This window comes from Grampus griseus (assembly GCF_964374135.1).
Source record: "Grampus griseus genome assembly, chromosome: 1".
NCBI lineage: Eukaryota > Metazoa > Chordata > Mammalia > Artiodactyla > Delphinidae > Grampus > Grampus griseus.
The window spans coordinates 5354485-5366623 of NC_139017.1; the positions used below are offsets into that span (position 1 = coordinate 5354485).

The window sequence follows — 12139 nt, forward strand, 5'->3', positions numbered from 1 at the left end:
CGACTGTGAAGGCAGTGATCTTTGCATACTTTTAAGTAAGTAACTTAGTCATCTGTTGAAGAGGAGTAGCAAAAATAGGGTTTTAAACTGGTGCTTTATTAAGTGACTTTCTTTAAAGTGATGGTAGATCATGAAGTAGGTACATAAATAATTTTCTGTCAACCTTAAAATTGTCAAAACATCTTTGAGGAGTGACTATAAGCTATTAGTTAAGGGCTAACAAGTATTTAAATGTCATTCATTGCTTTTCACTCTATAATTGCAAACGAATTAAAAACACCATTAACTGGTGTGTGTGTGTAAGTTTGTTTGCGTTCTCTTCCTAGCAGATCACTCTGCTGTATCATTGGTGGAAAGTCAGACGGGGAGCATCAGCTCTTTGACAGTGTCCTTTTATATATGCCCAGTCTTCTCTGGATTGAATGCTTTGTGCCTTTTCAGTGCGCTATACTTGCTTGGAGTTGACTCTGCTGGCTAGATTGTTTTGGTTAAAAAAAGATTGTGGTTTTGTTGTTGTTATGGGTCTTATGTGTGTGTTGCCTGCTGGTCAGGCAACAGTTGTTTTTAGGTTGCTTTATGTTTTTGTAGGAAAATTGGCACCAAGTACTAGTGTGATTTTTTTTTTTTTTTTTTTTTTTTAAATCTCTACTACTGTGGCCTTTCTAGTTACTGTGAAGCCACTCCTGGGCCTGTCTCTAGATGCTCATTAGAGGAATCTGACAAATAAAGTAAAAAGAGCAGTGTGTCTGCCTCTCCTCCTCCCATCCCCCACCTTTTCTTGTTAATAATCAGTTACCAAACCACCCAGCTCTACACTGAACCACTTCTTTTTTCAGTTTGCCTAAAACTGAGCCAGAGGTGATGGTTTGAGATGGGTCTCATAAAAAGCAGCAAGATCCCAACCAACAAACAAATTGAGTTGATGAACTCAGGAAAAATTGGGACTTTTAAAGTCATGTTGGATTATTCTAAGATTCATTGCCAAATTTAAAATGACTCGAAATGTATTTTTTAATAAGAAACAAAAGTAGCATTTCTAAAACTTTTAATAGTGTTACAGTAAATGTTACTATTAGATTGAATAATGGATAATGTGAGAATAATTTTTTGATAATTTCTAGGAACCATAGACAGTTCTTTTTAGGTGCCCCCCTTTCTTTTGCACATTCCTCTCAGTAAAGTCTGTAGTGGTTTAGGAAGGGGGGATCGTTCCCTTATTTCCTCTAAAATTATTTCTACTTCAAGGTACTTTTTTCCTGCAATAGTTGCATGTTTTCTGAGCTTCCTCTTTGGAAGTGGCCTTAATAAGGTAGAAGTTACAGCATTAGGTCATGTGGAGGATGAGGGAAAGGTCTGGTAGAGAGAGCGTCTGTACTGTGTTTACTCTTCACTTTTCAACTTGCTGTGCATTGATCTTGAGTCTGTGTTGAAAAATCCCCAATTTAAATTTAGCCTCTGTAGCCATTTATATAGAGAGAAAATAAGAATTATATTCAGAGACTAGAGGTTATACAAAGATGGATATACGTCTTTTGTTCTGCTTTTTTCCAAATTCTTAGGTAAAGAAGTAATTTCGGTGCTTGCCTTACTGCTGGCGATTTTAAAACATTTCTTGAAAGAAGAGCATGCACACTTCTCATTGTTATTTCGCCTCGTTGCTTGGTATTCCTGCTTTGTAATTACAAAATTTTTATTCCTTGTAACAATCGGACTTTTCTTATCCCTGTGGACAAAACTGTTTTACAACCGATGCGTGCGGCTGCCAAAACATGAGCACAGAGGTGGGCACTTGGCTGCTCCGTGTTGTGTAGGAAGTGTTCTGATTACGGGATTTATGATGTACACTAAAGTGGAAATGCCTATGAACCTAGTTTTCAGTCTCCAATCCTAAGTTTTCTTTTTAATCATGAGAACTCTTTTAAAAAACGATTGCAAAGAAAAATCTAAAATATCAAGATTCATTATTTTGTCAACTGTGTGTAAAGTATCTTGTGAGTTTTATAGATATTTTGACTGTCTCGTGTATCCTGAGTACCAATGTCTTTATAGAAAAATTCAGTTCTCTGTGAAGACTAGGAAGTGTATTGTATATTGAACTAGTTCTTTGTGTTGTTTTGATATTTAAAATAAAGTTCTTTGGTCCTAATAAAGCATATCTAGGTTTTATTGAACACATTTTCACAGCATGACAATGCAGTGCTCTGCCTACCTCCTGAAAAATTGAATAAAAAGATCATGAACACATAGAAAACCAGTGTCTTGGGGCACAGTTATTAAAATTTTCTTTATTTTTCATAAGCTAGGTATCATTATGAAATATTTTATATGTTAAATGTATAAATCATTATTTAATGGTTTTTAAGTGGCTAATTAATATGTTTAAATATTAATAGTGGACTATTATGCTTGAAGTAGTCATGTGCTGTTTTTCCCCAGGAGTCTGAAGTGTAGGAAATCCCATGAAAGGGCTGTTGCCTGCGACAGTGAGATTCCCAGAACTGTACACTCTGGCCACAGGAGGGACCACTGCTGGTCTAAGGCAAGAGCTGAGTGACAGGACACACCCGACCTGGCCAGCTGTCATCTGCATCTGGCACCATAACTGAGCCTCCACAGGCAGCTGGTAGAAGACTAGTGAATTCCAAGCCTTCCTACTGGAGGCGGTGTTGTGTGGGACACCTAATTCTCTATTGCTGTGTAACACATTAGACCAAATGTAGTGGCTTGAAACAACAGACATTATCTCACAGGTCCTGTGGGTCAGGAATCGACTGGCTGAGCTAGGTGGCTCTGGCTCAGGGCCAGAGGTTGAAGTCAAACTTCATGGGACCTGCAGTCTCTAGAGGCCATCCTGGAGCAGACTTCACCTCCAAGCCCACTTCTGGCCATAGTTCCTCCCAACACAGCCTCTCTCTACAGGGCTGCCTGGTGATAGATACACAGCTGGCTGCCCCCAGCTGAAAAAATGAAAGAGAACACAGGCAGGATTTAAGTTGCAGTCTTTTATAACCTAATCTAGGAAGTGATAGCACATCACATCTGCCACTGTGAGTCCCTAAGTCCACACCACTCAAGGGACACAAATTAAGATTCCCCTCTTGAAGGGAGAAGTGACCAAGAATTTTTAGACACATTTTGAAAACCTCCACAGATTCATTGGTTCTAGAGAAAGCATTCTGTACGTCTGTGCATGGATAGTGGGGGCAGGTACAGCAATCTCTACTCAGAAAATGCATCTACTCCAGAGAGGAAAATACCACCTCTTCTGTGGTAGAAAGGGTTTAATGTAACCGACATGCCACAGGTAACTGGTTGGTCCCTGGGGAGTGGAGTCACACTGGGGGTTCTGCTTGGCCTCTGTTCACAGGTCAGGCTCTCAGCGGTGGCACATCCAATCAGCCTTGGAAGGACGGAGACTGTTTAAGCTCTTTCATAGCCCCCATATATGCGGCTATGGCCATTGTATACATGGGTTCACCAAGGAGGAATGGGGTCTCTGAGGAAAGAGGTTCTAACACCTAAGCAGGACACGTTGTCTTGTTTGCCTGATTTTTGAGCTCTTCCTTTACCTTGGATATTCTCTGATGGCATTTACTAGGGACACAAATTTCTTAACTTCCTGTCCCTATTTTTCTTTTAAATTAATTAATTTATTTTTGGCTGCGTTGGGTCTTTGTTGTGGTGCACGGGCTTCTTACTGCGGTGGCTTCTCTTGTTGCATAGCACGGGCTCTAGGCGTGCAGGCTTCAGTAGTTGTGGCACATGGGCTCAGTACTTGTGGCTCACGGGCTCCAGAGCACAGGCTCAGCAGTTGTGGCGCACGGATTTAGTTGCTCCGCAGCATGTGGGATCTTCCCCGACTAGGGCTCAAACCCATGTCCCCTGCAATGGCAGGCGGATTTCTAACCATTGCGCCACCAGGGAAGTCCCCCTGTCCCTATTTTGAGATGTCCTTTTACAAACCTCTCCTCCCCAGACTTAACTTGTCACCAAGTTTTCATTTTGCTTTTTCCAAACCCTTGACCCGCTGCCCAACCTGTTGACTGTGCCCTTGAGTCAGCAGAGAGCAGAGATGTGTCTTCTCCCCTTTGAAGTGGACTAGATGCACCATCCAAACTTCTGCTCCCTGAGTGTTCTCATCTACCCTGAGGGGAGGCTATAGCGCAGCTCTGCTCACATCTGGCCTACCATACACATCCGTCTATAAACCAGGCTTTGTCTTCCTTTATGAAATGGTCAAGGAGATCCCCGATTTCCCCGAGGTACAGCCTGAGAGAGACAGTGTAGGAGGAGGAGATATTACAGGACCGGTGTCGTCTGTGCAGCTTGTGAACTTGGGGCCTGCTCAGCTCTGGGCGGGTGTTCACCACTTTGACTTGATAATGGAATGTTGCTTGTCACATCCAGTTGTTTGGTTCCTTGGATTAGATCCCAGGTCAGCAAACTTCTTTGTAAAGGGCCAGATACTAAGTAGTACAGGCTTTGCAGGCAATATGATTTCTCCTGGAACTATTCGACTCCACCTTTGTAGTGTGAAAGCGGCCATAGATAACATGTAAAGGAATGGGTGTCTCTGTGTTCCAGTAAAGCTTCAGCGGGGTAAGTCTCAGACCCTCCCAGCTCCTGACAGCTGTTTCTTGCTCATCAGATTTAATTAGCAAATGTTATCAATATAAAGGACCGGTGGAGGGGCTGCCTCTGCTGGTGAGGGAGGTTTGTGGGAATAGGGAGAAATACAAGCTCTCAGCCTTTAAAATTTTGCCCAAATACCGTACTCCTTCCCAGGGTCCCCCTCCCTCCCTTTAGCTAGGAGGGCTGGTAGGGTCGAGCATTTCATCAGTGTTGCCACATTTACCAGCAGCCTCGGGATTAGTCCTCGGCCATGTGTTCCCTGAGACCACAGGAAGTGAGGGGCTTCTTCAGGCCTTCCGTCCACACATTCTTGTTCTCAAGATATGTTCTTAGTGGTACCCTTGGATGTTCAACAGAGTTTCATTTTCTTTTTCCCTATGTATGCTCTCCAGGGTGGTCAGGTGAAACCAGGTGACACTCTAAGCTTTATAATCATTTATAAAGTGTTGGCTGGGCCACTGTGTGCCCCGGCCACCTGATCTTTGAATAAATTGCCCTTCGTATGCACTTCATCTCATGCTGCCGCCACAGATAGATGATTTGAGGACTCAGGATGCTACCGCATCCCGTGGATTATCATGATGTTTCTCGCTAGCAGGAGTTTATCCCTGTGCTCCTCAGATAGGAGCAACTCAATTCAGAATTCGATCTTAAAAGGCAATTTCCTAAGGCCACTATTGCATCAGCCAGGGACACTAAGGAAATAGTTGGCCCTCTCCAATTTAGTGGAATTCAAGGAAGTTTAATAAAGGGACCATTTGCAAAGATGTGACAGGGATGCAGGGAAACAAGCAATAGTGCCATATCCTGGGACTAGTAACACCATGGTATCCCCACACCCAGATCCCCAGAGACCCATGAGGAGAGGGCATCTCTCCAGCTACTTGTGATTTTAATGTTGAGATGGAGCCAGCCCAAGAGGGGCAGGAATGGGGGAAGTACCCTTACCTCTCTCTTTGAGTAAAACAGAAGCTACAGAGTAAAAAAACTATGGATGTAGCAAATACAGAACACAGGCCAGCATCCCACAGCAAAGAGCAGGCTGGAAAAGGGTGGAGGATGGAAGTGGAGGGCAAATAAAAAATAATCCATACAGTTCATTCTGGATTTTCTAAAATTGTGCGTCAACAGCTTTGCTTTATGAAGAGAAGCTGTGAGGGGAGAGCATAGATAAACAAGATGTGTTACTATGATGTTAAAAAGGGTTGAAAAACATTTCAGTGACTTAAGCTTAAGGGCTTATATGCGTAATGTTAATTTGATGAACAACATTCACAGTATGAAATAATAAATATAAATTAAGTGTATATGAAGGTTATTGTCGTTCACATTAACATTTTGCTAAAAAATTATGGAGTAGTGGTCTCATTGTGCATCAATCCTAAATTAGGATTTTAAGAAACCTCCATGAACACTTTTGATTCAGTATCGTTAAGATAACCGGGTTCAACATCAGGTCATAATGGGTGTCAGTGAATATATAATTTCAGATCCCACCTTCCTCATTTTGGTTTTCCACCCAGGGAGATTTCTTTTGATATATTTCATGCACGCGTACACACATCCTCACGTTATTTTTTAAAGTCTTCTCCTGTCTTTAGAGGCAGTAGGTGCAGGGGTGAGAGCAAGACCAGCCGAGCTGCCTGTGTCCGTCTCCTGGCTTTGCCACTTCCTGGCTGGCTGGACGCCGGCCTCGCTCATCTGTGAAGCACGAATCATGGCACCTCCCTCACAGGGTTGAAGTGAAGGTTGAGATAAATATGTGCAGGGCTTAAAACAATGCCTGGCAAAGAGTAACATGTAAGCGATAACCATTATTATCGGATGTCTACAATTAAAATGAAAACCGGAAGTTATTTGTCAAGGGCAATGCCAGTCAAGACCATCACTTATGAATTTCTGGGAATCTCAGGTTTTGTTTGTTTACCTAGTTTTGCTCCCTGTATCACTGAGCCCCTGCTGGGGTCAGGCACTGACATCAGCACGTTCACACTAACTATACATTTAATTTTCCTCATTTTCTCCCATTTGGGCCCAGGAAGCCTCTGCGGGGAGCTCAGGGTTGTGACCCTGGGCGGGGATACTGGGGGAGGGAAATCACTGTCCCAGCAAGGCAATGACTGCTGCATTTACGGTGGAAGTGCTGTGACTCTCTTTCTTTCAAGCAGCCTGTTCACAAAACCGAAAGGCGAATTCCGAGTCTGAGCCCCGGGCCTCAGGGGCCACCGAGACCTCGAAGCCACTGTCGCCTCCGCGCGCAGAGCCAGGCGCCGCCGTCATCACGTTTAAATAAGGCGCCCTCTTCTCATTGGCCGGGACTGCTGCCCGATGATTGGCCCCGCGGCGAGGTGGGCGGGTCCGGGCGCCCCCATTGGTGGCGGCGGGAAGTTTAAACAGAGCAAAGAACCTGCGCTGTTTGCTTCTGTTTCCAGTTTGCGAGTCTGTGTGTCCGGCTTATTTACCGGGTCCCGGCGATCGCACGAGAAAGGGGGCGAATTCGCTCCAATTCTCCCAGCTTCCCGAGAGGACACGGTGGGCGTTCCTGCACGGCGGCTCGGAGCAGCCCGTTGGGCCCAGAGGCCGCCATGGCGACCAGGCGTCGGGGGCGCGACCGCTGGGAACGGAGCCCCCCGGAACCGAGGCCGCGGGGCTCCCGGGCCGAGGAGGAGGCGGCCTCCCCGCCGGTCCTGTCCCTCAGCCACTTCTGCAGGTCGCCCTTCCTCTGCTTCGGGGACGTGCGCCTGGGAGCCTCGCGGACGCTGCCCCTGGCCCTGGACAACCCCAACGAGGAGGCGACCGCCGTGAGGCTGTCCCGTGGCCCGGCCGCCGAGTGCGGCTTCACCGTCTGGCCGAGCGCCTTCGTGCTGCAGGTAGGAGGGGAGTGGGCCCTCCGCGGTCTCCCCGCCGCGCTCCGGGAGGGGCCTCGGAACAAGCAGCAGCGGACCTGAGGGCTGGAGATAAAGCCAGGTCCTTCCCTCTAACGCTGGGTGAGCCCTGGTCCCCGGGGCAGAGGAGCCTGGTCAGCGGGGACTTGGGCGGTGACATCGCGTCCACGCACCTGCGCGGAGCATCCTTAGAAGCCCTTTCCTAGTTTTCTGTTGCAGAGAAGCGTTTTTCATAGACTTCAGGCCTCGAGAAGACTTGCGGTTCCAGAGTAATGGATGGCACTTTTAAAATCAATATTCTTATCTTTCATCTGTCTCTCCATCCATCCATCCATCCATCTGTCTGTATTTAAAACTGCCAGGAGTACTTTGGTTAGAGCAGGGTTTTTTAATTGCTTTCCATCAGTCATCTTAAATATGCACTTCAGTTTCCATAGGGAAACTGATTCCACAGGGTCAGGGTAACTACTATTCCGGTGAGCTTTGTTTTGGCCAAACGTCTATAGCAACAAAACCAAAAACACTTCCTCAGTGTTGTTTTCAACCAGTATGAACACCTTATTATTTTAATCTTATTTTTGTTTGTTTGCTGTAGTGTAGTTTTAACGGTGATTCAAATTTAATTTTATGTTGTTTCAAGAACTTCGTGGGTAGCTTTTCTTCATTGCATTGGCCAGAGTAATGCTCCCATTCCTGTCACCAAAATCTAGAGAATTTACTTTCTTATTTTGATTTCTGTGGTCTTTCCATTGATTAGAATCTCTGAAAGGGTGAAAAGAAAACAAAAATTAGCTGAGGGAGTCTCACTCCTTATGTAAATAACCGCTTCCTAAGGCAGTGAGAAGAGGCTTTAATCTGAGGTCTGTTGACTTGTGCTAAGCAGTGGTTCAGCTACACTTAAGAACCTGCCCCTTCTCTCTAGTTTATAAATGTTTGCTTTTCTTTTCGTGAAAAGATATATACATTTTTCTATCTACATAATGCTTCTACTTGTTCTTTTTTGTTTTGTGGAACTAAAGTTTTTGGGTTTTGTTTTTTTAGAATTATACTTTTTATACTGTAAAAGTTAACTGTTCTTATATTTTAAACCATCTGTTTTATGATGTTTTATGGTTTCTGCTTTAAAACAAAACTTGTCTTTTATTAGCTGTTGATTTCCCTCAGCTTCAGGTCTGAGTGTGCTGATTCCACTTAACCCACCAAGCCACTAAGATAATACATACAAACATAATGTTCACCGTTTACAAATTCTTTTAAACTCTGTTGCCTTATTTAATCCTTACATCAAACTCATGGAGTCCTTATCCACATTTGTAGATAAGGCAACACTGTCAAAGGGTTTGTGTCCAGTGGATCAGGGTAGGCAGCTCAGTTCACTCTTCTGAGTCTTCCGTGTCTATTTTCTCATCCATCGGTTGGAAGTAATGCCAACTGCAGCTGTGCATGGTGCTCAAATGAGAGAAAGCTTCAAGCAAAAGTCTGGACTCTGTGTCCTGAATAAATGTTCTCTTCCTGATTTTTAATGAGGAAATATGCTCAGAGGGTGGAAATATTTATGCATGGTTTTATTCATAGCAATTGACAGAGCTGGGATTCCCATCCAGGTCTTATAATTTTAAATCCCATGCGCTTTCCCTTATATTGATTTATAGACGTGAGACATGGTTCCTTCCTAAAGACATGTTAGGAGGTTGAGGGAAAAATTCTAAGAACAAGAAGAAGCTACATCAAACAACTGTCAAGGAGGTTGTTTTGAGGAGACCGGTGGTTCTCACATTTAAGAATGCATCAGAATCACCTGGAGGGCTGGTTAAAATACTTTTGGGTCCCCACCTTCAGAGTTTCTGATTCCATATGTGTAGAATAGGACTAGAACTTGCATTTCTAAGAAGTTCCCAGGTGATGCCTCTGCTACTGGTCCAGGGACCACATTTTGGAAAGCACTGTAGTAGAAAATAAATATTAGAACATCCCTTAACTACAACACACCCCACACCTTCAGTGAATTAGCGTGTCACGGTATGACTAAGCAGCGTTTCTCTGCGATGCCTCAACCACGTGCGTCAGATTTGTCTGGATTGCTTGTTAAATGAGGGAGATTTCTACTCACCACTCCACACTCACTAATGTGAATTTCTGGGGGTAAATGCAGAAAACTCGATGTACGCAGATGGCATCTAACGAACCACTAGGTAAAGTGTTATACTTGCCAAATAGTGACAGAAATTCACAATTAGTATAAAAATAGGTCTACAGTACAATGTATCTAGGCCTAATAAGGAGTGAGGACCAGAAGACTGTCATTTGGGATATTTTTGTAGAGCAGATTTACTGGGGCCAATCCAAGGAAAACTTTTTTAAATGATCTTTTGGGTTTCTTTTAATCTCCTAGTCATTCTTTTTAAAACTTCAATAATACTGGTGTGTTAGAATCTGCATAGGACTGCTGTAATGTAGGGGGTTTGTCATTTGGGTCTAGGTCTTCAAAATAACATTCAGTTAAAATCACCAGCCATCCTATTGAATGGGATTAAGCTACGTGGTGTTTCCATCCTGACTGCACGGTACCTCAGTGGTGAGCTTTAAAAAAACCACCGGTACCAGGACCCCGCTTCAGCATCACTCCTGGGGAGGACATAGAGGAAGGTCGGGGTGTTTTTAGTTTTTACAAACCCCTCAAATGATCTCTGTAACCAGGGTTATGAACAACTCAACTGGATGGTTTAACAGACTCATTGGTGCCAGTTCTGGAAATAGGAGCTTTTGCTCTGCAAACGAGTAGAGGCTAACATGAGGCAACTCGCACTTCTTCAAGAAAATAAGCCACCCGTCTGTTGTGCAATGAGTTTGATGCTAATTTGATGTGACTGGGAGACTTGGATGAACTGACTGGCAGGGCAGCCCCAAACCTGACTCTTCCCTCCTCCTTCACAGCCAGGCTTCTCAGACAGTTATGGTCATTGCACTTATGGCCACAAGGGGGCGGGCCAGATCCATTTAATAACAAGGCAGCTTCAGTTGTCACTGGCTGCAACTACCATTTTCTGATTTGTCACTAATAAAAAGTTTGTAAACAAAGACCACAGAATCTTAGGACCAGATGGAATTATGAGAGATCATCTTGTTTATTGATTGACAACATTTTTTTAATCTTCTCCCAAAGGAGGGAGATGCAGTCCACTTTTTTTATTGTAATTCTGACTTTCTGCTGTCTTTCAGAATCTAGATAAAATAGTAAGATTCTTATCTCAGACACATGGCAATGCTTCTGTTCAAAAAATTAACAGTGATGCATATCCAAGAATGCCATTACTGAAGATAATAGAGGCATATTTAAAAGAAAGTAGTGTAACAGATCTGTTCCTTCATTTGTTTGAGTTACTGAAGAAATTTTTTTAAAGGGTGGAGTTGGGGGGCAGGGGAGACCAAATAAAGATTTACAAAAGGGAAAAAGTAAAATGATTTATGTTTTATTTCTGTTTTTACACCTCTGAGGGTATTTGTCTCCATAAAAGGTGAAGTTTTGTAGCTAGACTATCACTGCAGTCCAAAAAGCATGTATCAGTTATAAATCCCTTGACATATTTTTCAGAACTGAGTCGCTCTCACTGTCTCAGTCTATGGATTGTTACAGATTAACGAAGGGCTTCCTCATGGGAAGGTGGATGGAGGAGGGGGCATGGAAAAGGAAAAGGGGATGAGCGCTCTGAGCATCTTCTTCCCAATGTGCTCTCCTCCTGAGTTAGCTGATTAACCTTTCAGTTAAGGATAAAAAGACTAGCACTTCATTTTGGTATGCCTTAAAGAAAATAGGCAAACAAACAAAACAAAACAAAGCCTCTGCAGCCACAAAATGTACACCTAAGTAATGCTGTTTATAATGTTCAAATCTGTTAAAGAGATTACGTATATACCATAGTCCTCTGCTTCTCTCTCCAACCTCATGTATCGCAGGTCATTTGCCTTCCCGCTAACATGAAGCCACACTGGTCCTCTGTTTGTTTCTAGGGATACACTAAGCAATTTCTTGTTTCAGGGCTGTGTACATGCTGGCACGTTCTGCTGAATTGCTCATATACTTTGTCTTAGCTTAAAAATTAGTAGTATACTCTCTGATCACCCAGTTAGAGATTATAGGTCCCTTCACTCTGGCTCTCTCAAACCTTTTTTTTGTTTTATTGATAACAGTATTGGGGACTTGTATTTTTGTATTTATCTTTTCACTTAGATTTTGTAATTTCTTTTATTGAGAAGAATATAGTGTCCCTGAGGCCAGAGACCATGTCTACTTTTCATTCATTCAATAATTTTGTCAGTTAAATATTTAATGTATGCCTATCCTGTGTCAGGCACTATGTATGCCATTAGGCACTCAATAACTATTTGTTAAATAACAGTAACTCTTTAGAAGGGACACCCCCTTTTAAAATTTTCTATATATAAATTGAGAAGCAAGTAGTAAGAGTTCACACTCTTGAATTTATCCTAAACAGATAATTTCATTTGAATCTCAATAAGAACAAAATTTGATAGATATGCCCATTAAGTCAGTTGTACAGGCAGACCTTGGAGATATTGTGGGTTCAGTTTCAGACCACTGCAATAGAGTGAAAATCACAGTA

At 43.2% G+C, this 12139-nt stretch overlaps 1 protein-coding gene across 2 annotated transcripts in view; it reads left to right on the forward strand.

Annotated features, from left to right (window-relative positions):
- Positions 1-7217: 7217 nt before the first annotated feature.
- The window catches only part of ASPM (assembly factor for spindle microtubules), a gene marked incomplete at both ends in the record, with an annotated part of 67092 nt that continues 62170 nt past the window's right edge, over positions 7218-12139 (forward strand). For both annotated transcript variants that reach the window (XM_082658512.1, XM_082658513.1), the window contains one exon: positions 7218-7502. In XM_082658512.1, coding sequence (XP_082514638.1) covers positions 7218-7502 — 285 coding nt within the window. The remainder of the gene's footprint in view (positions 7503-12139) is intronic.